At 40.8% G+C, this 26890-nt stretch overlaps 1 protein-coding gene across 1 annotated transcript in view; it reads left to right on the forward strand.

Annotated features, from left to right (window-relative positions):
• Positions 1-115: 115 nt before the first annotated feature.
• Positions 116-26890, forward strand: part of LOC104471985 (CTD small phosphatase-like protein) — a gene marked incomplete at its 3' end in the record, with an annotated part of 54863 nt that continues 28088 nt past the window's right edge. Inside the window, exon 1 of the mRNA XM_010087510.1 lies at positions 116-191. Within this exon, the coding sequence (XP_010085812.1) occupies positions 116-191 (76 nt within the window). The remainder of the gene's footprint in view (positions 192-26890) is intronic.

Below are 26890 nucleotides of genomic sequence, written 5' to 3' on the forward strand. Positions count from 1 at the left end.
TTTTTTAAATACAAATCTGCATATTGATTTTTAAACAAACAAACAAATCGCCCCCCCCCGCACACAAGCCTGCCTCTGGGAGGGAAATAGCCAGGTGAAATCTCACTCTGTTTCCATGGACAACCCGTCCATTATCACCCAGGTGACTAACCCCAAAGAGGAGGAGATCCTGTCCTGCACTCAGGATAAAGGTAAGCTGCCTTCTCTTTTCCTCCCTTTTTTTTTTTTTTTTTTCTGGAATTTGCTCCTTAAAAATCCACGTAGTAATAACTTGCATTCTTCAGCGAGCGTTTAATCCTCTCTCTAGGCTGCTGGGAATAGAGGAGGGCTTGTTGGCGTTGGGTTTTTTTGTTTTTTTTTTGTGGGATGAAGATATTTGCATGAAGGTCTTTGAAACTGCTTGCTGGTTACAGCTGAGAACTTGTTACAGTGTTTAAATATGGAGTTTAATCCGTCGTTATTTAAATAAAACACTCTTGTTCCTTGAGGGTCCCCAAGGTAACTTTGTAAGGTTGTCACTTTGCAGTTAGTGCCCTGCTTCAGGGAAAGGATACCTGTGCTGGATGTCTTGGGAGGTTTTGAAATCTCAGCTGTAAAGATTTTATTCCCCCCCCTTCATTTTTTGGCAGAAAAGGATTTCCTCATTTCTCTCTGCTTTCCTGTATTTCTCCCTGCCTCACATTTATGTTCTGTGTAGCTTTCAGGTTTGTTGGAGGATAGTCATGCGTCTTGGAAAGAAACACGGGCTACTTTTGAAAGCGGGCTCTATTTACTCGGTAGATAAATAGTTGTTGCTTGCGTAAACCATCCCACTTAGGTTACGTTTTATTCCACAATAAGGTAAATCAAGCCTGGCCAAAGGAGCTGCTTCTCTGCAAAAGTCTAGACATTGCCGATTGCCCTTAACCTTGTTTCCTTTTGGAAGCTCAGAGGGGTCTTGGGCTGTTGGTTGTGTCCTTGCAGCTGGCGATGAGAAAGGTACGGGTAAGCGGCGGGGTTCAAGTTCTGGGAAGTTCTTTGTGATTGTTCACGGATTTGGGAAGTTATTTGGATCCTGAGTTTATGCTGTTGTAGGCAGTGCTCCTAAAAAGGGGAGAAATGGCAGAAGTTAGAAATGCTGAGTGTGTGGCGATGTTGCCTAGTAGGTATTGTAATAGACCTTCGAGTGGTCTTCTAAAAAAGGTTTTGTAGATGGATGTATCTCCCCCTAAAATCAATGCTTTTAATATCCAGAAAGCTTCCATTTTTCTGTGGCTCATCCTGTAAATAGTGAGGAGTCCTGTATCATTGGAGAAGTTGGTCCCTGTTGCTTTCAGATGAAAGGCTGTACGTGAAATCCTGGTCTTCTCATCACACCAGTGCTGACTGCAGAAGTAGTATGGAGGTAGATTTTTAAAAAAAAAAAAAAAACTATTAGGCTGGGAGGTGTTTGAATGAAAAATTATTTTTTTGTTCGGTATAGGAGTGCTTATGTAACTCTCCAATTCCTGTCACTTGTGAAGTGATACTTCCACCGTGAGGCCTTGTTTGTCTCGAGATTTCTGTTGTTTTCCTCCGTTTTTGGCAACGCTGAGTGTGGGGTACCTGTAGTAAGTAAGGTGCTGGTGCTCTGCCTGCGATGTCTCCTCAGTCGTGGTTTGGAGCAGACTGAGATGATAACTGCTCAGATGTTGTTGTGGTCTTACCAGCCTATACTATTGTATGTACTGGAAGAGCTTCATTAATATCTTGGCAGTTGGTTGGAATTTTAGTGTAAAAAAGCCAGTTGAGACAAGTAGAGGAGAATTTGACAGCTCAAAGTGAGAGTAAGCATCCACATCAAACAAGTGTCTTCAGAGTCCTCAGTGCAGTGAGCTACCCTGCGTAGCGAAAATATGCATATAACTTGCATAACTCTGCAGTAACTTGCATAATGTGCATTGTGTTCTTGCTCTTGGTTTGTCTCTGGCAGAAAATCACGATGGTCTTAATTGCATCACGGGGGCTTTTTGGGCTGCGTGTTTGCAAGGGTGGGCTGGGGGAGAGTGGAAGGAGGGTGGCTGGAGTTTGAGATGAGACTTCAGCGTGATCTTAATACAGGAGGTAGATTAATTTATTTTTTTCCTTTTTTTAATGTGGTTAAAGTGCATGCTTTGGATTGACTGTGTGCTCTGTGATGGGGCTCTCCAGTCACGCCAGAGCAACTTTTGCAGGAGGAGAATTGGAGGTCTGTCCGTCCTGGGCTCCGGAAGGAGAGTGCTGTTTGCTCTTCCCTCTTCCACTACAGGTTTTCCCACTGCTCGAGGTACGGAGCTTGTGAAAACCCGTTGCGCTACCTTACCTTCTTCGCGCGGTTGCATCTCGCGTCACCCCATTTTCTGTTAGATTTCTTAATAGTTTTAGCAAAGCCTTTGGGTCTGGTGAGCTACGAGAGAGCCCGAAGCTGACATGGTGAATACAGAGAGGTGCTGAGTGGGAGACTGATGTTTAAAGCGAGTCTTTGCTGCTAATTCGAGTTGAACGGAATGTATTGGTACAAAATGGCTAACAAATGTGTTATGGCATAATGAATTAACTCTTTATTTAACAAGTACAAGAACCACCTGAGCCTGTCTTCTGGAATTTTGTAAATACAGCATTATATTCCATGAGCAAAGGCTGCCCAGTTTAATGGAAACCTACTTTTTCCTCCAAGTTTAGCGTTTGGCTGCAGAAATCTGTGCCAAGGTAGTAAATGACATGTAGTGGCTTTGGGAATCAGGGTTTTCGTAGGGGTTTGGGGACCTTCTGTTGGTGTTTCTCGTGGAGAGAATGGATTTTTTTTCTTGTTATTAAGCTGGAGAGAAGCAGTTTTAGAGTAGCTGAGCAACTGCTAAATAATGCATGTGTGTACCTTCAAGTGTTTGATTTTTTTTAAGCTTTTAATCAGCCATGAGTCCAGCATTTAGCTTGATTTTTTTTTTAATGTGTTTTAAAATGAGTTTGACGTGCAGTTAATGCTTATGCCCAATCTCTCTTGTGCAAGGGAGCACAATTGGCAAGAAACAGAGCTGTTCTCTGGTCAGGGGGGAAATATGTTTTTAGGTAAATATTGTGCTTTACAAATAAAAATGCCAGAATATTTTCTGACTAATCCACATGTATTAAAATCTAGCTTTTGAGATAAGTGAAGCTGTGACAACTTGTTAAAGAGGAGCTTATAAATACTAAGCTGTAGTTATTAACATTCATTTTTAACAAATAAAAATTTAAAAAATAAAAAATTTTGAAAGTGGAAAAAAACCAGATCTTGGTACATGAAGCATTTCTGAATACATTGCCACATGGTGGTGCACTGTATTTAGTTGTCTGTCGAAATGAAAGCTGAGCATGGAAAGTTGCTACAATCATATTTTATTATTATTGTAATGTTTGTTCTGAAATGCCTGTGGTGTTCATGCTGCTGGAGGATTTTGGTCCCTATCTATGTCATTAAATTAGTTCTGGGAAATAGAAACTTGCCTTCTCCCATTTGGAAGCGATATGTAGCTGATTAAAAATATTTTGAGTACTAAATTCACGGAGAATTTAATTCCCTAGTAGGTTTTTAAGCAATGAAAATAGTAGTTCTTCGCAGAAATATTTGACGTCGTGGTCATTTGGCACTTCTGGAAATTGGAAGCATTAACAGGACTTGTAGCTTGAAATTAAAATAGAGACTTAAGGATGTGAAAAGGGGTTTGTGGCATCAGCGATAGATGTGAGCAACGATGAAAAAATAGAATAAAAAAGTACAAAGAAAATCTGAATCTCCGTATAATCAGTTCTACAGATAAAATCAACTTTATTTTCTAAGTATTAATTCGTATTAATTAGTGGAACAGTGACCTCTAATGTGAAATCTATACAGTTAAATCTGTAGGAAACAGTGGAATGCTGACAGGTCTTTTCCCTTTTTTACCTCCATGCTTTAATTTGATCCTCATGAATGAGGCAAATTCTTGGCTGTTTCCATGTGCCAAGTTCAGTAGTAGCCTAATAATAGTCCAGTCCTTCTTCAGGTGCCGAGTCCTTCAGGCTGGGGTGTTGTTTACTCTCTTCAGATGTATCTTTCCTGTTTTCTATAAAATTTGTCTGTCAGCTGAGCATCTATTTTCTGGGTTTTTTAAGAGTACCGGAATGTTTTAGTGTCCCTACAGAAGTGAATGAGCTGAGCATCTATTTTCTGTTTTTTTTAAGAGTACCTGAATGTTTTAGTGTCCCTACAGAAGTGAATTTTCTTCTGCAATAAATTACTTGAAAAATGTTCACAGTGGAACCTTAATAATACTTTTTTTTTTTAATGAACCATGTAATTCGCTGAGGATGTTTTCACAAACAGGCAAACTTTTTTGCCTTCCTTTCTTTCAGATAAATTTGGAAAAACCAGCAATGAGACCAATATCCATTATCATTTAAAATAACAAGTTCTTAAGGTCTCAAGTTAAAAACCAAACTAAGTATCTTTAATTGTGTCTTCAATAAAAAGGCATTTTGAAATGATATGAAAGCATTTAAAATACTATTTTTTGCCATTACATCATCAGGATTCAGAGTGCTCAGACATTTGACGTTCTGTGTATCTTCCTGAGACATTATCTCAACAAAGTTTTATAACAGTAACTACAGATTTTCACTTTAGAGTAGCATTTGAAGAAAAAAAAAAAAGTGGAAACCACACCAGCACTACATTGGAATGTGACTTGCTCACAGAGGGTAAAATTTTAAATCATTAACTAATGACATAGTTGTTACATGAAACCAGAGCAACCATACAGTAGGTTTTGTGTTTCAGGGAGACCGTAGTAACCTGTAGTAACCCAAGATTTGATTTAGGGTAGCAGCTAACAAGCTGAAGTGTCCTGGCAGTAGCGGCAGTGATAATTTGCATGAATATCTAATATTCAGCCCGTGTCTGTAAGGTGCAGCATTGTCATTTCTTCATAGTGCCTGTCATCTCAAATTCATATTTCCTTCAATGCAGTGACTTAACTAAAGTGTTCAGAAGTTTAACACGCCTTTAAAAAACCAAAGTTGACCTACATTTTGTCAATTCAGTATTCAGAAATGCAAATAGCGTTTTCTGAGATAATCAGTAAAATGCAGTGTGATCGATGCTGCACTTCATCTTTCAGAGTTTAATCTGAACATTACAAATAAGCCTCCGGATAACGGGTCCATGTTTGTTTCTTTAAAGTGATACGAAACTAAAATGCTGAGAAAGCGAAAGCTAGGAGAAATGAAACTCACTTATCTGGTCCCTGTTGATGAAAGACATTGTTCCTGTTTGCCTGGTAGAGAGGTTTGACGGTGGGAAGCTTATTTTTCCGTCATAGAACGTTTGATTTATGAGTTCTACTGTCTTGTGAAAGGAAGCGTTCAAACATGAAATTGCAAATTAGTTCTAGCCCACAATTTTTATATATGTCGAATCTTAAATATTCACTCCGTAAGCAAGTAAGTCTTGGTTTTCTGCTAAATTTTGAGTTGGTGGAGTTGTTGGCGGTGGCCACCATGGTTGGTGCTCAGTTATTATATTTTTCCATTAAAAATCCAGTTTCAGACAATATGGGATATGGAAATGTTAATTTGGGGATTGAATTTGTCCATTACTCAACCCTACCCGATGGAGAATTTTAGATAGATTACTCTGAGCTACATTGGAAGTGTTTCTCTCCACAAGATTTGGCATTTTCCTTTTTTAAAAAAAATAGGAAAAGGGAAGATAGGTCTAACTCTCTACATTCTTCCTTGGGATTTTACCCACTGTGTCAGTCAGTAGGGGAAGATGTGGCTCATCCTCCTATTCCCTGCCCAGGGGATGTATGTTGCTGGGAGAGAAGCTAGGTATGTAGCTGTTACGTAGGATGAAGAAGAAGAGAGCTGCCCGAGTGCTCCAGCCTATTTGAGGGACAGAGCAGAGAGTTTGGAGTCCTGGCTCTTGAGGGCTGCTAAGCCCCTATGGACACTGATGGTGGGAGAGGAGAGGGAATAGATTTAGGGTCTCCTATGGTCTCCTGACCTGCTCTGACCCCAGCCATCCTCATGCCGCTCTTGGACAGTGGGTGGTCTCATGATGAAGTTGGTGGGTCTCTGTCCATCCAGTTGGGTGGTTGTTGTGTGTTCCCTTATCCCAGTCCATAAGTGTATCCAGAAAGGGATGGGAATCTTCCAAGCTGAAATGTGCAAGTGGCTGATAGAGCTAACAAGCAAGCCTAGTGAGATGCTAAAGACTATGTCTGGATTGCTAGTAAGGATTGTATACCATTTGATTCCTCTCAGCGGTGGAGCCGTGGCTGGAAAATCTCACAGAAATGCTCAGCAGCATCTCTGAAGTCTATTTTGTCTGTTCTATTGAGCAGTACTGATATACCTATTTTTATTGAGGGTGGGATTGAGTGCACCCTCAGCAAGTTTGCCGATGACACCAAGCTGTGTGGTGTGGTGACACGCTGGAGGGAAGGGATGCCATCCAGAGGGACCTGGACAGGCTGGAGAGGTGGGACCATGCAAACCTCATGAAATTCAACAAGGCCAAGGGCAAGGTCCTGCACGTGGGTCGAGGCAATCCCAAGCACAAACACAGGCTGGGCGGAGAGTGGATAGAGAGCAGCTCTGAGGAGAAGGACTTGGGGGTGTTGGTTGATGACAAGCTCAACATGAGCCGGCAGTGTGCGCTGGCAGCCCAGGAAGCAAACCGTGTCCTGGGCTGCATCAAAAGAGGCATTAGCAGCAGGTTGAGGGAGGGGATTCTCCACGTCTACTTGGCTTTTGAGACCCCCCCTGGAGTACTGCATCCAGGTCTGGAGTCCTCGGCACAGGAAGGACATGGACCTGTTGGACTGAGTCCAGAAGAGGCCACAAAGATGATCAGAGGCTGGAGCACCTCCTGTCAGACGACAAGTTGGGGTTGTTCAGCCTGGAGAAGAGAAGGCTCCAGGGAGACCTTAGAGCAGCTTCCAGTGCTGAAAGGGGGCTGCAGGAGAGATGGGGGGGTCTTGATCAGGGAGTGTAGGGGTAAGAGGAGGGATAACAGTTTTAAGCTGAAAGAAGGTAGATTTAGTTTAGATATTAGGAAGGAATTTTTCACTGTGAGGGTGGTGAGGCAGTGGCCCAGGCTGCCCAGAGAAGCTGTGGATGCCCCATCCCTGGAGGGGTTCAAGGCCAGGCTGGATGAGGCTTTGAGCAACCTGGGCTAGTGGGAGGTGTCCCTGCCCAGGGCAGGGGGTTGGAACTCGATGATCTTTAAGGTCCCTTCCAACCCAAACCATTCTGTGATTCTCTGATTTTCAGTGCTTGTCTTCCTGGCCAAGAGGCTCCAGTAGGATGCCATGGCATTGGTGGGTTTAAATGCTTTGAACTTCCAGAACTTTTTGTAAAAGGGCTGCAGACAGGCAGAAAGGAAAGGTGCCTCTTGTGCTGTGACCTAGCCAGAGATGTTTTTAAGTATTTCACACTGGAAATGTTAATCTTCTATAAATTCTGCTTTTGCTGGAGCTTGACGGGAATTTGCTTTATTTTTACTGGGAGAGGTTAGGGTGTGAAATGGACATAGATGTGACAAATGCGGAAAGCGTAAGTAGCATCTAAATAGATCAGAGTAAAAATATGTCCCAGACAGTCTACTGTGGTATAATTTTGGCCTTTTTTATATTTCTAGAATGTATGCTATAAGACAAAAAAATCAAAGTGAATCCTGTACAGTCCAGTCCATTCCATTCCAGTTACTGCTGTGTAACATACGTATTAGCTGTAAAAACTCCAGCTTTAGACAAATGAGCAGAGAAGGTTCTGTGCGTGGTGTTGGGTCTACATAACGTTTGTAGGCTTTACTCAGTGTGTTATGAAAGCGATCACTTGCATAAAAGTGCCACATCTTGTTTTCTTTGTACAAAACAATAAAGTGTGATTTGTAAAAAAAGAAAACCCCGTTATCAGAAGTGATTTGCTGTACTAGAAACTGGAGTTCTATTGTCTAGAAAATTTATTGTGAGTTAAATCTGAATAAATATATGGTAGACCTGGATTCTAAGGATGTTGGGGTTTTTTGAATGAGATTTCTTCCTTATTTCTTTTTCTAAGGAAGAACTACTATTCTCTTCTGAACCTTTATTAGTATATTTAAGCAAATTAATGATGTCTGATCTGTCAAAATCTACTGTATACATAGCTTTTAAAAATGTTTATAAAAATTCAGGACAATTTTGTAGGAAACAAATATTTCTTCAGTGTCAACCTGACGTTACAGTATATATACTGATGGTTTTGTTTAAAGCCAAGTCATATCTCATGAGTAACTGCTCAGCCAGTTCTCTCTGTTGTTTCCTGCTGCTGTTGCAGGGCCTCCCTATTTTCTAGGGAGAAAGTGATGTATTGATTTTTGTTCACTGCCGTGCTCTCCCCCCCCAGCTCTCTTGCTTCCTGAGTTGTCCTCCAGGGTTCCCAGCAGGATTAGCAGTAGAACTAATGTTGCTGTTTTCTTGTCTGCTGGAATCTGCAGTAAAATTTTAAAATTTCATGTTTATGTGATGATTTGCAAAGCCTGGCCATCTCCTTGGTGTATAGCGCTCCTCTCCTGGCCTCTGGGAGTCAGGGGGAGAAAGAGGGAGAGATGTCTCCAGCTCTTGGGGATGAACTCCTGGCCGCAAGAGATGTTTCGAGGTAGCTGGACCAGTTTCCATCTTTGTAGCTGTCAGAAAGTAATTCTGCCACAATGGATGCTATTACAATGGATACATGTAGAAGAACCCAGGCATGTTTCTTTAAAGTAATATTAGTAAAACAATTTTTTTAAAAGTATGAATTTTGTACAAAGTTGTTCCAAGCATGCATTTCAGAATTTGCATGTAGTGCTTCTTTATTTTTGTCTACAAAACCTGCTTTGTAAATACATGCCTGAATATTTAGATACTTGCGTTGGGTACCCATGAGTGCACATAGGTCTGGTTACTGGGAATCTCGTCATCAGAGACTTGACTTTGGTAAAGTTCAAAACGGTTGGTGTAGGTTTTGAAATTGTTTTGCAGTCTAAGGTTTGCTTGAGCTGTGAAGTTGGCAATTTTTCCTAGTGACAGTTCAGATAGAAGTACTCTGGAAAGGAGTGGTCAATAGCGACACATGCCTAGAAGATAATTTATACTCATCTCAGTGAAGCACCTTGAAAAATCTAATATTTACCACCTGGAGGGGAAGGAACTTCTAAGTTTATAAAGGATCTCAATAAACCTTCACAAAAGCCTTATGAATTTAAAAAAATACACTTATGGGACTTCTTGTAAACTAAAACTAAAATTGGTGAAAGACACAGATCGACAATTTGATGAATGCAGTGTAAAGCAAAGCGTTTCAGGAAAACCGGTTTAAGCATGTATTTTGCAGGGATTTTTGGAGTGAAGCTTGACCTTTGGTTTTGGTTTGTTTTTTTTTATTATTCTCTTCCTTGCTGTATTTGCTTTCTTGCTTTTTTATCTTCTCATCGTAAGTTTCTGGATTGCAACAGCTGCCTCTTCATGCTCTGATGATGCTGAGGTTTAAGGGGCTCGGAGGCGCTCGGCACTGGTGGCTGTGGCCAGGGATCATTCTGGTATGAGAAGCTGTAGTAGATGCTGTGGGAGTGAGAGAGTGCAGTGATGAGGAACCCTGGACCATGCCACATAGACAGACTGGCCCCTGGCAAGTCGGCCAAAACCATGTAGGAGCTATTTGATAAGGAGAGATGTTCTCTCAGCTTCTTACCTCCCCTTGAAAATACAGGAAGGTCTTGATCTTGTGTCTGCTGCGGGATCACCACCGCTGTATAGCAGCTTTGGTTCTTCAAGCCAAGACATGTATTTCTTCTTCATAACAGTTGATTAAAAACCTTGAGTGAATGTTGTGCTGTATTTAAAGAGAGGAGGTGCACAAAAAATAACCGATAAAGCAGAGTAAGCATGCCAGGGCTCTTTCCACAGTGGCTTCAGAATGAAAGGCAAAATATCCCGTTGGGGTGAAAAGAAGCGTTTGCTCATATATCCTACGGGTGACCTGCATAATCCTTGAGAAGATGTGGTTGCCAAAATAGTTTATCTGGGAATTCCTAAACAGGATTAATTGACAGCAGTTTTCATTTACTATTGGTAATCTAATGAAGGTACTGAAAAACAATATTACGAAAGTAGTGATTGTATTTCAGCATATGAATTGTGTGTCATCAGTCAGTAGGGGAAGGAAGGGAAAAATATCTTTACATAGTGACCAACTGAACACATAAAGTATTAGAAATTATATTCATCATGAACTCTCACTGTCAGTTTTCCTGTGATGGGTTATGTGTGCTGGAAGATGATTCCCTCTGCCAAGTCGTTTGTTGGCCAGCCTCCAAGTCTCATGACTTTTTATGATATGAAGCTGGTTTGGTTGAGAATCTGCAAGTTGAAAATGACTTGAGAGTTTTGGAAGTTGGGGGGATGGCAGGGGGCAGGTTATGTTAGTTGGGCAATTAGAAAAGGGAAAATGCAATCTACAGTGCAATTCATTTGCTAATTACACATTGACATAAATTGAAAAGTCCCAGAAGGAGAGGGTTTACAACATAACTGTAAAACAGTTTGCATCTGTGTAGAGGTCTGTGCTTATCCACAAAGGAATGAGATTTTAAGTGGATTTGTTTAATCGGGTTTATGTGAGCACTGAGTTATGAGACTTCTTTTTCCTCACATTTCAAAATCTTATGTCTTTCTGGAAGATTCCCTCTTGTGCTGAGACTAAAGATGTCAAGGAAGCAAGTATGGTGAAGTTTAATGGAGAATGGAAGTGAAACCTAAAAAAAAACCCAAGAGATGTCCTTCTTAATTTTAGAGTGGATTGAATATCTGAATGTTTCTGGCTCCAGATTGTCATGATAAAACTGACAGTTCAATGCAAACTGTGCTCTGAAATTCAGATGCCTTTTTATTCTTTCCCATAAGAAATTTGAAACACTCCAGCAAATTCTTGTTGTCTATATTGGGAAGGATGCTAACAACTTAGACACACTACTTTAACTACTATTACTACAAAGAATGTTCACTGTTAGTATTATAATTTTTTATTTTCTGTGAGGCTTTGAGATTTGTTGGTGCCCAACATGTTACCCTACAGTTGCCACCACTTGTTATTTTATAAACAGGAATAAGGATAAAAATTTGAACAGAACGTGGCAGTTTTGAAAGAGGAACCTGCTCAGGTCTCATTGCTGTATTTACATGCTGTAATATTATCGCTGTGTTTTGTCATAAATTACCTGTTGAGCATCGTTCTGGCAGGCAAGTGAGCTCCAAGAGCACGGTGTTTTTAAAAATGTGACTACCTCGGTTGTTTTGGTGCTGTGGATGCTTTTCAATACCTTTAAATCAGTTGTTTATCTTAAACGTAATAACTAAATAACTGCTTCTCTCTCATGTTATAAACCTGTAATATTATTAAAAGGAGAAAAATGAGCTGTCAGACAAAACCTGCCTCTGATGCAAGAAACAACTTCAGCAGATTCCTGAGGACCCCAGATATATCAGCAAGGTACCGTTTCCGTCGGATGCAGAGTAGCTCTTGGTGACTACAATACCACATCTCAGGAAAAGATGAGATCAGAAGGAGGTTCCGCTTTATAATTTCTGTTCAAAGTGTCCTTTCAGGAAATGTGCTAAATAGAAGGAGCGAAACTCTGCCACTTCATTTTACAATGTGTGGTATGGTTAAGCCCTGAAGTGCAAAACTTCATGTTGACCTTGTGCAGTTGTGGTTCTGTTTGAATACAGTTTCCACAGTGGCTGTGAATTCTTGTTGCACCAGATGGTTCTGATTCTTCCCCCCACAACCCAAAAGTATTGCTTTCACCAAACTTTGTTCAAATAACGCTTGCAACATTCCTAAATTGTATATCTAAAAATATTCATTGGAGCTTTACAGCATAAAAAAATAATCCCCCCATGCTCCTAAAACCAAGAAAACCAAAACGCAACATGCCCCAACCTTGCCAAAAAAAAAAAAAAAAACCCTAAACACACCAAAACCAACCAACCAAAAAAATCCCAGTAACGTTAGCAGGGATATAAGCTGTGGAAAGGAAACCAATCTTGAAAATCTCAGAAGGCAAGCTTATGATGATGACCAGGAGGGCATGGCAGGGTGATTTTCAGCGGGATAACCTGGCACTCAGTCTGTACAAAACATGTTCCAGCCCCTTGAGAAAGTGGGATGTTAGTGTACAAGGGTATCCGTTTGTTTGAGTAGTGTTTGTACTAAACATAGAAGTAACACTGGTTTTGTTTTGGAAATGTCTTCAATGGGTACTAAAGAAAGATAAGAGTGACATAGGGGCTGGGCTGACTCATCGCAGAATGTGCTGAGATAGTCCTAAATTCAACATAGTAAGGTTAAGATCTTAATTTAGGCTTTATCTTTAGTGCTGTGGATGGGGAGGTGCTGGAATTCACTTTCCTGAAAATTTTAAGTCTGTAGGTAAAAAAAAAAATCATTTTTTTCAGCAGGCAGTAATGCACTGCTTAACAGAATGCTTGGGGTTTTTGTTGTTTTTTTTTTTTTTCGCAGCAGGCAGTAATGCACTGCTTAGGAGAATGCTTGGGGTTTTTGTCGGTTTTGTTTTTTTTTTTCCTTTACTAATGGTGCAAGGTTGAAGTAAAATGTTTCTAACCTTTACTAGTGGTGCAAGGTTGAAGTAAAATGTTTCTAATGGCCACTTTAAATTACATGTTGTAGTGTAAGTGAGAAAGCAAAAACAAAAATATCTTTTTTTAAAAAAACAAACTCTTTTCAAGTAACTGTCAGCCCAGTACATGCTGTTCTTTAAAAAAAACCAACCAACCAAACCCAAAAAACCCTGCAGTTTTTTTTATTGTGAAGGTGATTTCTTAAGTCTCACTGTAGGTGGTCTTTGCCAACCAAACAAACCCAAAACACCCTGCAGTTTTTTTATTCTGAAGATGGTTTCTTAAGTCTCACTGTAGGTGGTCTTTGTATGATAGCCTTCAGGTAACAAATGGCTTTATCTTCTCTCCTGCTAATTGACCTTATTAGTACAGATTTCTGTTTTGGATAGTGGTGACACAGTTTTGAATGGATTATCATTGAGGTTGGCAGTTTTCACCTTTTTAATGGCCCATGAGGTGATAGTCAGCTAGCTGGCTGTAAGGAAGTATTTTACAGGAGTAAACAGCTTTTCTTGCTTTAATTAGACCGAATGTGTACAGCAACGGTAATTGTCTAGGAATCTGTGTCCTGTGTTTTCCGTTAAATATGATAAAATGTTGCAGTTATGGGAATGACTACCCAGTCCAGTGGGCAGATGCCTTTGAAAGGAGATTTGGTTTTGCTTTCTGTTTCATCATATAAAGCGACCAAACATTTCTTGAGGTTTAATGGTCTTGTGCTGTAACAAAATACACACTGAATATTTTTGTGTACCTGATAAGGTTACTGTTTGGACCCAGTATACAGAAACTTTAAAAAATAAATCTCAAGTTTACAAAGTGGCAAAACACCTATAAATTCTTACGCTTTCTTTATGCAGTCTGCGTGGGTTAACTTCTCTGTAAATAGTTGTCTTGCATATTAAATAACAGTAAAAATGTATTGAGCAAGAGAGTTGAATATGAACATGTTAAATTCTTCATTTGTGTTCTAGTGGAAGGAAACAGCCAGTATTTACCAGAGAAGTCACTTTTTTAATTCTTCTGGAAAAAATTAAAACACGTCAAACAAATGGAGGAGTTGGATGCTGAACCTGAAGGTGGTACTTTGGCAGCGTTTGGGTAGAACTGACCACCAACACCCTTCCCTCTGGAAAACATCACGTCTATTCATATCACTTCCCAGAAGTTAAATGCAGCCCTTGGAACAGTCACAGGAAATAAAACCAATGTGCTTCTAAACCGTGACCTGCCTTTTGGCCAAATATACCCCTTTTCTTAATTACTGGGAGGACCACATGTAATTACTCTTACCCTGCCTGGAGCCAGGGGGTGCCAGGAGATGTCCCAGGGCCCCTGCACTCACTGCCCATCACTAATTCCCTTCCCCACTCACTGCCCATCACTAATTCCCTTCCCCACTCACTGTTTTTGTTTTGCTGTGTTTATTCACAAACACCACCTGTATATTTTTTTTCAGTTCTTTTTGAGGAAAAGCTGAGCCAGATGTTCTGTTGGCCCTCAGCTGAGGACACGTGACTGAAGGAAATGGTGTGCTGCTCATCTTTGATGCTGTTAGTTTGGAAATATTTTATTGGAAACAAGGCTTTCTGTTGTCACTAATAAATAATAATAATATCACAGTCATTGATGTTAATGTCACACTCATTCACCTTGCTTAGAAGAGTCCTAAATAATGCAATATTTAAATATCTGGTGGAACTTTTTTTCACTCAAGTACTCGAGCTGTTACTAGCAAGGCTGGAAATGCTTTCTTGTCTGAAAAATGGAAACGTTGCTGTGTCTGAACAGGTGGTCAGGAACGGGAGAATTGTCCATCCTTTGGTTGATAGAGGTCAGGGCATCTTCCAGTTTCTTTAATGTGTTTGAATATTTTTCGATTTTTGGGTTGATTTATTTTTTTTTTGTAAAATAGTCTTTGATACTCAATAAAAATTAACACGTGGCTTTGTCATGTGTGCATGTAAATAAGGTGGGTTTGTTTTAATAATTGGTGGAGGAGGAAACCCAGGTGCTTGTAGGATGCAGTTGATGGCACTGTTGTCTGCTTTTGGATTACAGGAATTGGGTTCTGGAGCCTCTATTAAAGAGGAAAGGAAGCATGCACAGGTTTTCACTGACCTCTGTGCTTGGCTATATGCAAAGACAGGTGGAATGGAGTTCCGAATCCTAATTTGACAATTTTGTTGTCACCTCCGCTGCACTGAAATGTAACCAGGGATATGGGCTTGCAAAGTCCCACCATTTAGCTTCTCTTCAGAGGAGGAGAAGAAGAGGGAAAACTTGGCAAAAAAACTTGCAGCGGTTGGTGGTGGTGTTCTCCTTCTCTAAGTTTAGCATCTTTGGGGGTGGTTGTTAAAACGGGCTTTCAGATTTTGAAACCCTCTGTTCTGAGCAGTGTTAGGGAATGCGGTGCTTCACCGTGCTGGAAATCCATCTACGCTCCAGCTTCCAAAGCCAAAATACCTGGATTTAATCATTTAGTAAAAATGGAAGAGATGTAAAAGCTTTCCCTGTTGCAGGCAAGAATTGCATGGTTTGCTCGCTGATAAACTTCAGGCAGCATATTTAAATTGCGATTTGTGGAAGTTTCATGTCCCGCTGGAGTCGTGTCGCTTCACTCCATAGAGGCAAACCTGATCTCTGCATCAGCAGGGGCTTGTTGTTCTGCCAGGGTAGAGAAACTTCTCCTTGTGTCTGTTACACAGCCAGGAGAACAATATAGAGGGTTATAGAAGAGCTGCATTATTCCAGAGCCCTTTCTGATGCTTTTCACAGTTTTCTGTAGGATGGTAACAAATCTCCCATTGCAAAAAGCTGCAACTGAATTTGATAGAATATCGCCTCTTCTGATTCCTTCTCTGATGGATTTTGTCAGATGGCTTCCTGAGTGAGTACCACCAACGTTCTCATGCGCTTACCCTCAGCATTTCCACAAAAGCTCAAAAATCAGTTGTAACTGTTTCTGAATTGAATAAGTATACTTGCAAGATCATGATGCTTTGCATGGTTATTTATGAAAAGTCTTTGTAAGAATCTTAGTTCCCTGCTCTTGAAGTCTGCAGCATTGGTGGAAAATCAGTATTCAGTCAATATTCAAAGGCAGTCGTCGGGGATGACACTAAGGCTGGCTGTATGGAAGGAAGCAGAATCCTGTTGTGGAAGGGAGGGGAGAGATCACACGTACATGAGTATTTTCAGTGGGATTCTGGCTGAATTAATCTCAGGCTTGTTGATAGTCCAGGGTACTGCTTAGGAAAAAAAAGTCCAACGTATGCATCCCATTAAAAAAATCAGTATACTTCTCTTTTGACATTATATTTGGGAACCATAAATTTATGGCACTCGTAGCAAAATAGCTCGTTAGAACTAAGACTGTTTGTATTTTTTTATAAATTTCATTTGACTTACACTTTCAGTGATTTGGGTCTTGGCTTCATGTTGCCCTCACCAGTGGGGGGAACGATCGAGGAGCCTGCACGGCCATGCCTGGGATGAGGGGTCTGAGCAGCACGCTGCTCGCCAGGGCTTCCCTCTTCCTCCTTTTGTGAACTTAGAGCCCTAACACTTTGGAATCTTGTCTCATCCCGCAGGTATGCATGGCTTGGCACCTGTACAGGACTTTGTGTGAGCTTAAGCCCTAGTTCAAGGGGAGTCATTTAAACACAGGTACTTGCTGTGCTTTTCAGGTTGGCAGTTTACAGCCAACTTCAAACTTTTATTCAGAAATTCTACTTTAGGACCAGATTCAGTCAGTCTGTAAGCTCGGCTGTGTGTTGTATGATGATAATGGTGCTGGTCTGTGATACTGAGGATGAAATTTAGGTCGCTGCTGGAGCTTGACACAGTAAAATTCATGATGAAAGTTTGCAAATTAGTAAATATTTACAAGGTGTTTAACAATTAGTGAGGTGCTAACACTTGATCAATGATTAGCAAGGTGGTATTTTATTTGTACTGGCAGGCTATGGTATTCCTTGCTCTACCTCTACTGTGAATGTTCCAAGAAGGAATTTAAGGGAATGAGGATACCTAAATGGTAAGGATCTGGAAAAAGAAGATAGGCTGATATTTCTGGGGTAAACAGAAAACTGAGAAAAAGGAGAATAAGGTAGCTAACATAGAACTGGAGGAGAGGTGGATGAAAGCTTTTAAAGAATTCAGTGTGATGTGAATGTCAGTTTTAGAAAAAAAAGTCGCCTTCAGATGTCACACAAACCCCTTTTAGGTTTTCTTACTTGGCAATATCATTTTTCAAGATAAAAATACTAAGCTTTAATTTTCTGCTGCATGAAAGAATTTAAAAGAAAAGGCTTATTGTTCATACAAGGCTGGCAGACTAATGTTAGAATTTTTTTTTTTTTAAATACTATCTTTTTTTTTAACCCATTTGTGGCATTTCAGCTATTGTAAATACTTGTGTATAATTCCTTAAATAACTAAGTTGTTACATATGCATACAGGAGCACAAACTGTACGTAAATACCTGTTATTCACCTTTAGGTAACAGGGTGTGGTACTGTGATAGGTGGTGTCCAGGCTCCGATCAGGAGAGGCGTCTGCAGGTCCCTGCTCAAAGCAGAACTGAGGATGCTCTGAGCATTGTCCAGTCAAGTTTTGAGTATCTCCAAGGATGGAGACCTCACAGCCTGTCTGGGGCCCTCTTCTCATGTTTGACTGCTGTAATTCCTGATCTTTAGGAGGAATTTGTCCTGGTGCAACTTGGATCCATTGCCCATTGTACTATTCTGTGTACCTCCAAGAGTCTCCCTCCATCCTCTCTGCAAGCTCCCCTTAGGTAGCTGTATCTGCTTAGAATGTTGATCTAGGTGTACAGAGGAATAATAAAATGCTTGCTTGTCCAATGTTTCCCTCTTCCTCAAGCAGTTCTCTGTTCTCTTAAAGATAATTGGTCTACAAAGAGGTTTTTGTTCCATTATGTTTGTAGTGATTTTTCAGTTTAAAGCCAGTGCTTCATTCTGTTCTCCCACTTGCCTTGGGTGAATTTTTTCCTGAAGACAGGAAGATATTGTAGCTATAGGTTCCTCACTTTACGAAATAATCCAATTTTGTCATGCTCTCATATACTCATCTAAGCCATGTTTTGGTTTAGCAAAATCACGTGTTGAAGATACTTATCCTACTGTGTGTGCACAGCTTTTAAAATTTTATAGAATAAAAAAAAAATCCCACTTTCAGCAGAGTCATACTGTGTTTTAAAAACCTCAAGATCACAAGTCACTTCTGAAAATGGAAGCTGAGTGCATTTGAAAAGGATGCTCCTCCTTTCCTGCACCCTCTCATTAAGGATTTGACATGCTGGTTCTTGAGACGCTGAACGCAAGTTACTGTCTCAGTAAGTATATACCATTAATCCATGAACTCTTTTTAATTGCCCGGTGACATATCCAGAAAAATAATTAGGATAAGACTAAGGATAAGGCAGAATCTGCTGCGTATTGGGCTGACAAACACTACGGCTTTTATGCCCGTGTGGTGTACAGCGTTGTATGTCTGGGCTATACCCCCCTTACACTCACACCCCTTTTTAATGGGGTTAATTTTTTCACAAGAGAGAAGATGGGAACATACAGTCAGTGGCAAAATGTTCGGGCACTTTTAGCAGATTGTGTAGTTGTGGGTTTGCATCTTGAACATGGGGCAGGGACTATTGTGTGTCCGGGTGCTAGCTACAGCACAAAAGTCAGTAAGTAGGAAGCACAGTTTTACGGTGTTATAGGGCTTGTATCTGTTCCTTACAGTACAAGCTGAAGTAGTTTGAAATCGTAGGCGCTCTGGAAAACTAGAAACAGGTAAGCTTCAGAGATGCTGCTAGTAGAAATGTGGCATTGGTTCCTGTTTCAAATAGAGCGACAGCAGATGCTTTCTTCAAAACCAAACAAAACTCCCCAAAAATGAAGAAAGGGAAAAGGGGGGGGGGGGGGGAACAGACAAACAAACCTTTGTGGGTTTTGGGTCCGCTTCGATGCCATTCTGCAGAATACCTAGAGATGCTTAGCTGTGGCTGTAGACAAACTATTTTTTCTGGGTGTGTATTTATGTGAAGGTAATAGTGCTATCAGCTCACCTTTTCGAAGATGGAAAGGGAAAGAATGAGTTTTTATTGTTAAATATTATTAATATTATTTCTTTCACTTCTTGACAGATATGGTCCTAACTATCGAGTGGTCTCCATTGTGAGTTGCTGTTGTTATGCAGTGTATATTCATACTCAATCCTGAAATCAGTTTATGTTTGGATTTAAAATTTAGGTGAGATCCCTTGCCTTTAAAATTTAACATTCTCTGCATTAAAATTTGGCAGTTCATCATATCCTGCAGCAATTTTGCATGGCAGCTTGATATATTTTCTGTAAAACACACAGAATCTGAGCCTACACCATCTCAGCGAGTGGTAGTTACGATAATGGCTCTTATATAGTATAGTGTGAATGTGAGGAAGCTTTGGGCATTAGCATCATTACCAAAAATTAGACTGGGAACTTTAATGGTGCCAGGCAGTTATGGTCTCCCTCCAGAAATGATGTGATGATGCATAAACAGCTCAGTGTTCCTGAACAAGAATCTATCTCTTAAATAATTCGCTATCTGACAACTTTTTACATTTTTTCTGTGTTATTTTTTTTCCGAAGGTGTAATGACTTAAAATAGAATTTAGGCACATAGTGGAAGGTGATATATGTGTGGACTTCATGTTGTAGAGAAGGAGAAGGTTGGGGTTTGAGAGAACAGCAGTAGAGAAGACCTTGGTGGTTTGGGGTGCGTTTTCAACCTTTCTTTCATTCTGCCTGTTCTTATTTTCTGTGCCAATTACATCTTGCATCGCCAGGACATTCTGCCGGTCACAAAGGAGATGTGAATGGAGTTTATATCCTTCAAAATATTCGTCTTTACTCCAATAAACTGTTATTGGTATTTGCAGCTGACATAAGTCCTCTTTTTTCAGTGCTGTCCTTCCCTCACTTTCCTCATGTGTAAAAATGAACCACTGACAGTCGCGTCTGCCCGAAGGTGCAGGAAGAAAAGATTGCAGCAGGGGAGAACTTACCCCTTGCAAAATGCTCCTCTGAGGTTACAGAAAACAACTCTTAAGTCTGAGTAGGGATTTTTTGGATGGTGTTAGTGCTGGGGATTCTTTATATATACTTTTTTTTTTTTTTTAACTGTTGTGGGTAGGATAATCTTTCTCTGCTGCTTGAGGTTTAGCTTTCCCATGACATGTAGGACAGCAGCATTTTAGGTACTACTTTTTGCCCTCACTATTTTAGCAGAGAACAGGCAGAGGTGATAATGCTTCATACAAGCTGCTGTTCACACAGCCTCAGGAAGAATGTATATAAAAAAAAAAGTTATTATCTTAGTATTTCATTAGAATACCATGAACATTAATTTTCAGTGCAGACGACTCAAAAAAATTACGGGGTAGATAGTGCTGCAGAAACATCTGTACATCATTAAAAAACCCCTCTGAGTCCTGTCTTCAAAGAAAAAAAAAATTCCTTTTATATCTCCCAGTAAAATTCTGACATATCCTTTCTTCTATTGCCATAGTACCAACTAGTCCATGAGAAGTCAACTCTTTCCTTTCTTTAAGCTGTGTCGTGATAGCAAGTTGCTTATATTCTGTTCATTCTGTAAAACAATTTGGTGTTAATTGGTGCTTTGGTTTCTCACATTATTTGGGCATACAGCTCTGTTACACTCAGTAGCCCATTTTCTGATTGTTTGTTTATGAGTGTGTTTTGGTGACAGTATTAGTGTTTCCCTCCTTTGTTTTGCTTTAACATTAACATATCATTAAGCTGCATAATAAGATACAGTCTTTTTTTCTCTTGCAGTGAAATGGCAGGGGAAGGCAGGACATAGTTTCGCAGTTTATTCAACAGAAATAAAACCAAATAAAAATAAAAATCTCTGGAAGTGGATTAGCCAGTTACTTGGCGTGTCTGTTATGGGATAGCAAGGCCAAAACTGAAGCTTTTATGGTAAAACTTGTGTTCATGGAGGTGGATTTTTTTTTTTCCCCCCATCTTTGCCAAAAGTTGCAAAACACTGAATGTTAGTACCAAAATAATCCGGGGAGCTAGGTTTTGTATAATCTGGGGTCAAGTCTTCTCTGATTTACCAGCACTTATTTGGTATACTCTTTATTGTGCTGTATGTCCCCAGTATGGATAACTGGAGGTGTCCTTAATAACTGCAGTTTGGTAAATTAACAGTTAACGGAGTGTCTTTGCTTTTGGAGGCAAGAAGTTAATCTTTGACAGCGTATTTTGACATGTTACTGAAAATAATTCTTTAGGCTAGTTCTGCTGCTATTTTCCGTGTTTGTTGTGGGGCTCTTTTCAGCAAAACTGCTGTCAATGAGGGCCCTGGGGAAACAAAAATAGCAGCTAATCAATGTGTGTTTTATCCGTGGAGTTTAGTGCTTAACTTAAATGGAAAATAGATCTATAAAAAAATAATTGTTCCAATGCGATGTGACAAGCTGCTGCAGCCTCGTTTCCTCGTGTGCGTTTGGCTCCCTTTGTGGACGTAAGTAAGTTTAAACAGGGGTGCTGTAAAGTGGAAGAAAGGTTGCGTGTTTTGGGTTTGTTTGGGGTTTCTGTTTGTGTTTGGGGTTTTTTTTTTAGTGCTTCATAGGGCTTTGTCTTTACAATGTGATTTCATGTGGAACAGGTCATGATTGTTTCTCTCTGGCCTCTCATCAATGGCATAAGCTCTTCCTTTACGATCTTGACCAGTACCCAAAAAATGTAGGACACTAGGTTATCCACTAGCAGCGCTCCACATAAAGTTTAGTGTAAAAGTGTTTGGAAATCCCATACTCTGAAGTGTTTCAGAAAAGTTACTTCAAAAATTCTTGCAGCATACGGGGTCTCTCTTGGCACAGAGACTTGGGGTGCAGTCCCGGTAGTTGTCCATCCCAGTATGCCACTGGTAATTGGTTGGCTTCTCATTTCCTAAAACAAATGGTATGTTTGGCGTGTGGTTACTATTTATTTCTTATATTGCTGTCCGTAAAGACCTGTTTTCTTAAGGTGCCCCTACTTTTTATTAAAACTGGGCTCCAGCCCTATTCCTGGTGTCGAGTCTGACCCCGTTCTGTCATCTCACGAATCGCTCTGGTTTCCCTTACAATTCAGCCTTTTCTTCCCGCTGTCCTTTTGACTTCATGAGCTACCTGTAGAGACAGATGTGCCGAACAGATTGTTAATTGTTGCGGTTGCTTTTACTGGAGTCTGTAGTAAGACACCTCATGATGGGAAGGTGGTTGTACATATTGAAAACCTGATAGATGAACGTGTCACCGCTGACACGGAACGTTACAAATGTGCCTGTAGTCATTTCATTCATCACTACAAGTGTGATTCTCTTCATCTCCTTGGCACGCGTAGACACCCAGAGCAGCGGAGCAGGTGTAAGCGTGCCGGTGTGTCAAGCGGGAGGCTAGATGGAGCATGGTGGTGGGAACATTGGTTTGTTCCAAGAGGTTGTAAGTTTGGGGACCACCTCGGTGAGCTCTGTTGCATGGTGACAATGGCTGTTGCTTGAAACACGATGGGAACCTACTGGTGTCTGTTTGAGCTGTAAGCAGCATTGGTCTTGGACATCCACTCTGTTTCTTCTTTTATTGGGACTCCTCACATTCTGAGTTCTTCTTTTTTTAACTTTTAAATTCCTATTACACTGAACATTTGGAAGCATACGATGCTCTTCAGAAGTACTGTGTTTGAAACAAATCAACCTGGGATAACCACAGTATAATTTGTATTTGTTCTTGTAAGGATGCTTAACACTGGTTCAAGTGTTGGTGCTCACTTTGTGTTCTACCTATAAGGAAAACTTTAAGGAAATTCACAGGGGTTTCACTGCCTGCTGAGCTGGTGGACCTGCGTTTGTTACCAGTACTCCACACTGTCTTCAAAGACTGATTATGAAACAGTACAAAATTACATGAAGTTGCTTTTGGTTTTTTTTGTTGTTGTTGTTTTTGGGGTTTTTGGGGGGGTTTTTTTGTTTTTTTTTTAAATCTTCTCTCCCAGGCATTTGAGTTAATAGTTAATTTAGAAAAAAAGCTTAAAACAAACAAACCCCCACCAAATAAAAGTACTTTTATTTGGGTGTGTTTTGTCACGGAATAGAAACATTGGTCTCGGTGACAGCTTTCTTAAAGGGAGCTGAGCAGCTTTGCCATTTAGGCAGGAAAGGCTGTAGTCAGGTCCTCATTTGATGGGAAGGGGAGACATGCCCTGTTGAGACGTGCTTATATGGGGGTTTGAGCGGAATTCCACGTCACTTTTGTGTGTTACTGTCTCTCTGACACGTCTTAGACTATGAAAATGCAACCTAAAATTGTCTTGGTAAGAAAGTAGGATTCATCCCTTAGGGATTAATGTGCATCTCTTTCAAAATAACTTTGATATTTCGTCTAGACGTGAAGATTTGTTAGAGCAGTGATTTTTCAGAAAGCTCTAAGATGAGCTGCGCGTTTGTGAGGAAGGATCAGTGCGATGCACGTATTGCAGCAGGCGTGGTAAAACCTGCGAGTGATGGAGTTAGCAAGAAAGAAATGTTAGAAATAATAAAACTTATTGTAAAATGGTAGCACCAGAAAGCTCCTGGAGTGGCCGGGTTTCATGGAAACACGTCTCTTCTTGGCATATGGGGCTGTAAAAGTGAACGCTACTGATGGATGTCATCCAGGGTGGTTGATAGTTTTTCTTGGACGTCTTTGTATCCTTACAGTGCTTTCACTCAGGTACTTGATAACATCTTGCAATTAGCATGTGCCTCATGTTGGATGAGTCCCGGAGTGATTCAGACCACAGAAGATGGTGGTGAAGGGATTTTTGTAAGTAGATGCTTGGGGAAGGAGCACAGCAGGACACCTTGTCCAGGACATCCTCCTGGTGTTCAGACAGGCTTGGAGGTAGGAAGGGCAGCTGAGAGAGATCCTTCAAGAGGTAAGGAGGCACCGAGAGCACAGAAGTGGCTTGGAAAAGGTCACTGTGAAATGGTGGCATTCATCAGGGGATTCAGGGTGGGGGAAAGAGAGCAAAAACATAAAAATCAGTGAGCTACAAGAGGGCAAATCTCAATAAACTCTTGAGAAGCGGGAGACGTGACTCAGAGAGTTCTTACAGATGCGAACCTGAAAGAAAATGAAGATGAGGTGGCAGTTTTAGCAGAATTTTTTATTATGGAGACAAGCACAGACTGTCCCAGTTCAAATGAAGGATAGAAAATACAGTTACTCAGTAATGTGATAAGTTTCTCCAGCACAAGAAGGAAGGAAGGAAGGAAGCCCGCAGAAAGTCTGACCTAGTTTCCAATGGAGATGATTTAAGCAGGAATAAGTATAAAGGAATATTTTAGCTCCTCTGATATTTTTTTGTTGTTGTTTTTAAATTTTTTTTAAAAATTAATTTTTTATGTCCTGCGAACTTGTGCTTGCCAGAGCATGCACCTCCCGGTGGCTGCGGGGAATGCAAAGGATCAGCGAGTGTTGCAGTCCTGAAAGGAGGACAAAGGATTTGGTCTGCTGCTCCGCAGGAAGAGGAAGTTACCAACTTCTGACACTGAAATATTTTATCAAAATGGGGGAAGGGAAGCTTGTATCAGTCCTGGGCTAAGACTTTAATTGAGAGCAGATGGCAAATTAAATCGCTGGAAGCTTAGTGGCTGCTGTGAAACTGTACAACTTCAGAGCTGTGAGCTGTTACCTTTGACACCCTGGGAAGAGTAAATAAGCTGCTAAAAAAACCCCAGAAGAATGAGCATAATACTTAGGCTGCCTTATTCATAATTTCTAATTTCAGTTTTCAGAAAGGAATGTAGAAACATAAGAAATATTGCAGGAAACCAATAATATCCAGCAGATTGTTCTTTTCAAAAATAAACCATGTCAAAGAAACTGATTTCTGTAACTTGGTAACAAGGAAAGGAAAAACTGGTAGATTACCACAAGTTGAAGTGAAGCTTTTAAGACTCTAAACTAGAAAAATGCAGTCTGGATATAAATGACTATAAAATGGGTGCAGAAATCATTGCATAATGTATCAATACTTCAGGGCCTTCGAAAGGCTACGGCGGGTGGGACTGTGCGGTGGTCCGTGCTGGGTCTGGCGCTGGTCACGCATTAATGACCTGGATGACGCGATGGAGAATCTACTGAATCTGCAGGTACCGAAGTAAAGGACGTACTGGGGTATTTCCACTAAAAATAGAAAGGGACTGGGTGAGCTAAATGTATATCCTGTGTTTTTCATACTACTTGATCAGATGGGTTCAAGATTTTGTGGACGAATCCACTGCAAAAACAGAAAGGACAGCTATTTCTGTGGCTCGTCCATAGAAAATCCAGAGGTTCTTGTAGCAGTCAGATTTGACACGCAGCAGTAAAAAAAAAGATATATGCCTGTTTACGCATTCCAACGTGACAGCTGATTTGTAAGAATGGTGAAGTCGTCCTGCTGTACCCTGTTTTGGAAAGGTTTCTTCTGAACTGCTGTGTAAAGCTTTGAGCACTGGATTTGGATTTGAGAGCTTTCCAAGGAGCAGGGAGAAAGAAATCAGAGTAGAAAAGCTGACCTGCAGTGAAACACTAAACAAATTGAGGATTTTTTTTATCCTTGAAAAAAAAAAAAACCCACCCTTTTTTTTCTTTTAATCCTGAAATAAATACAATGCTGCTGTGAAAAATAATCTGTTCCTATCACTTCTTGTCCTATCCAACAATAGTATAGGCTTTAATCTACATCTCTTTTGCTGAAGTTGAACATTAGAAACCCTTTCTCTAAGAACAGAGGTAGTGAAGGAGTGCATTTCCTAAAAAAAGTGCTGCATCAGAAAAATTCTGAAGTAGTTACACAGATTTTTATGGTAGAGGACGAAGGGTTAGATCTCCGTGTGCTTTCTTCCCATAGTTTCTGTGACTGATATGACCGCAACATTTCAATAGTTTCCCAAGAGAAGTCGCAGTGTTGGTGATACTGGCATACATTTATTTTTTTTAATACAGAGAAAGGAGTGTTGGTGTGTTTCAGCTGTCAGGTAAAGCAGCAGCCCTTCTTCCCTCTCTTTGGAGAAAGTACCTTTTCTCTCAGCTGTGTCAAATGGTTTTGCGGAACGCCTCAATGGGACTGATGGTAGGGAGGGTGCTCTCATACATCCTCGTTTTGTGGTGTCCCTCGCCCATCCTGCGGCACTTTGGTGAGGAGCTGGAGTTCTTCAGCAGAACACGGGGATTAGAAGATGGATCAGCTCCTTTTGATGAGGCTCTCGATACAGCCGTCGGTGCTTAAGTCAACAGTGATTTGTTGCTCTACTGTCAACATCTTCAATGCTATAAAATGATTTAGACTAAACCCAGTAGAAGCTGTAGTGGAGTTGGCTGCTGATCTTAGCAACTGAAGGAATGGCGAGTCTGGGAACCGGGCGGTTCTGCCCTTCTGAAGTGCCGTGTATACAACCAGGCAAATTGCAGATGTCTTTACGTGTAGTAGCTTTGGAGTCAATAATTGAGGAAGTGCCAAAATAATTGGAAAGGATGACAGGAAGGGGTTTTTTTACTCTATTTTAGGCTATGAGGTTCGGGAAGAAGGAATTGAGGAAGTTCTGCTGGGGTGGGGGACACACGCACACACAAATAACGTGACAAACCACCGCATTTCAAAATACAGAAATGTGGTGCTTGGTTGGTTGAGTTTTTTTTCCCCCGGAACATACTGAGGTGGTCTTGGGAATGTTGTAGTGGCCAAGAGGGAGGAAAAGGAGATTTACCTTCTTAGGTTGAGTAGGAAACAAGCAGTTCTGAGGATGGAAGGGGCTGATGGTGGAGTCCAGAGACTGGCAGGCAGAGCAGTAGAGAGGATAGATGCCTTACTGCAGCGAAACTCAACTACTTTCAGACTAAAAGAAGAGAAATTAGATTTGTAGGTGCCTCCTTCCTCTCTTTACTCCCTCAATCTGTTGCACTGGGTTCCCGTAGCCAAACTCTTCTGCTTGCAACCACATCTTCCCCATCTCCCTACCCATCTCCCACAAGTCTGCTGTTGCTGCCGCTTCCCCAAGCCCACACAAAAGCCAGTGAAAGTGCTGGGGCGCAGCCACTTCTGGGGCACGTACGGTGACTGAAGCGTCATGCCAAAACATGTGAAGGAAGATGTTAGGACACACTTGGTTATC

The sequence above is a fragment of the Pterocles gutturalis genome, unplaced genomic scaffold, assembly GCF_000699245.1.
Source record: "Pterocles gutturalis isolate BGI_N339 unplaced genomic scaffold, ASM69924v1 scaffold14151, whole genome shotgun sequence".
NCBI lineage: Eukaryota > Metazoa > Chordata > Aves > Pterocliformes > Pteroclidae > Pterocles > Pterocles gutturalis.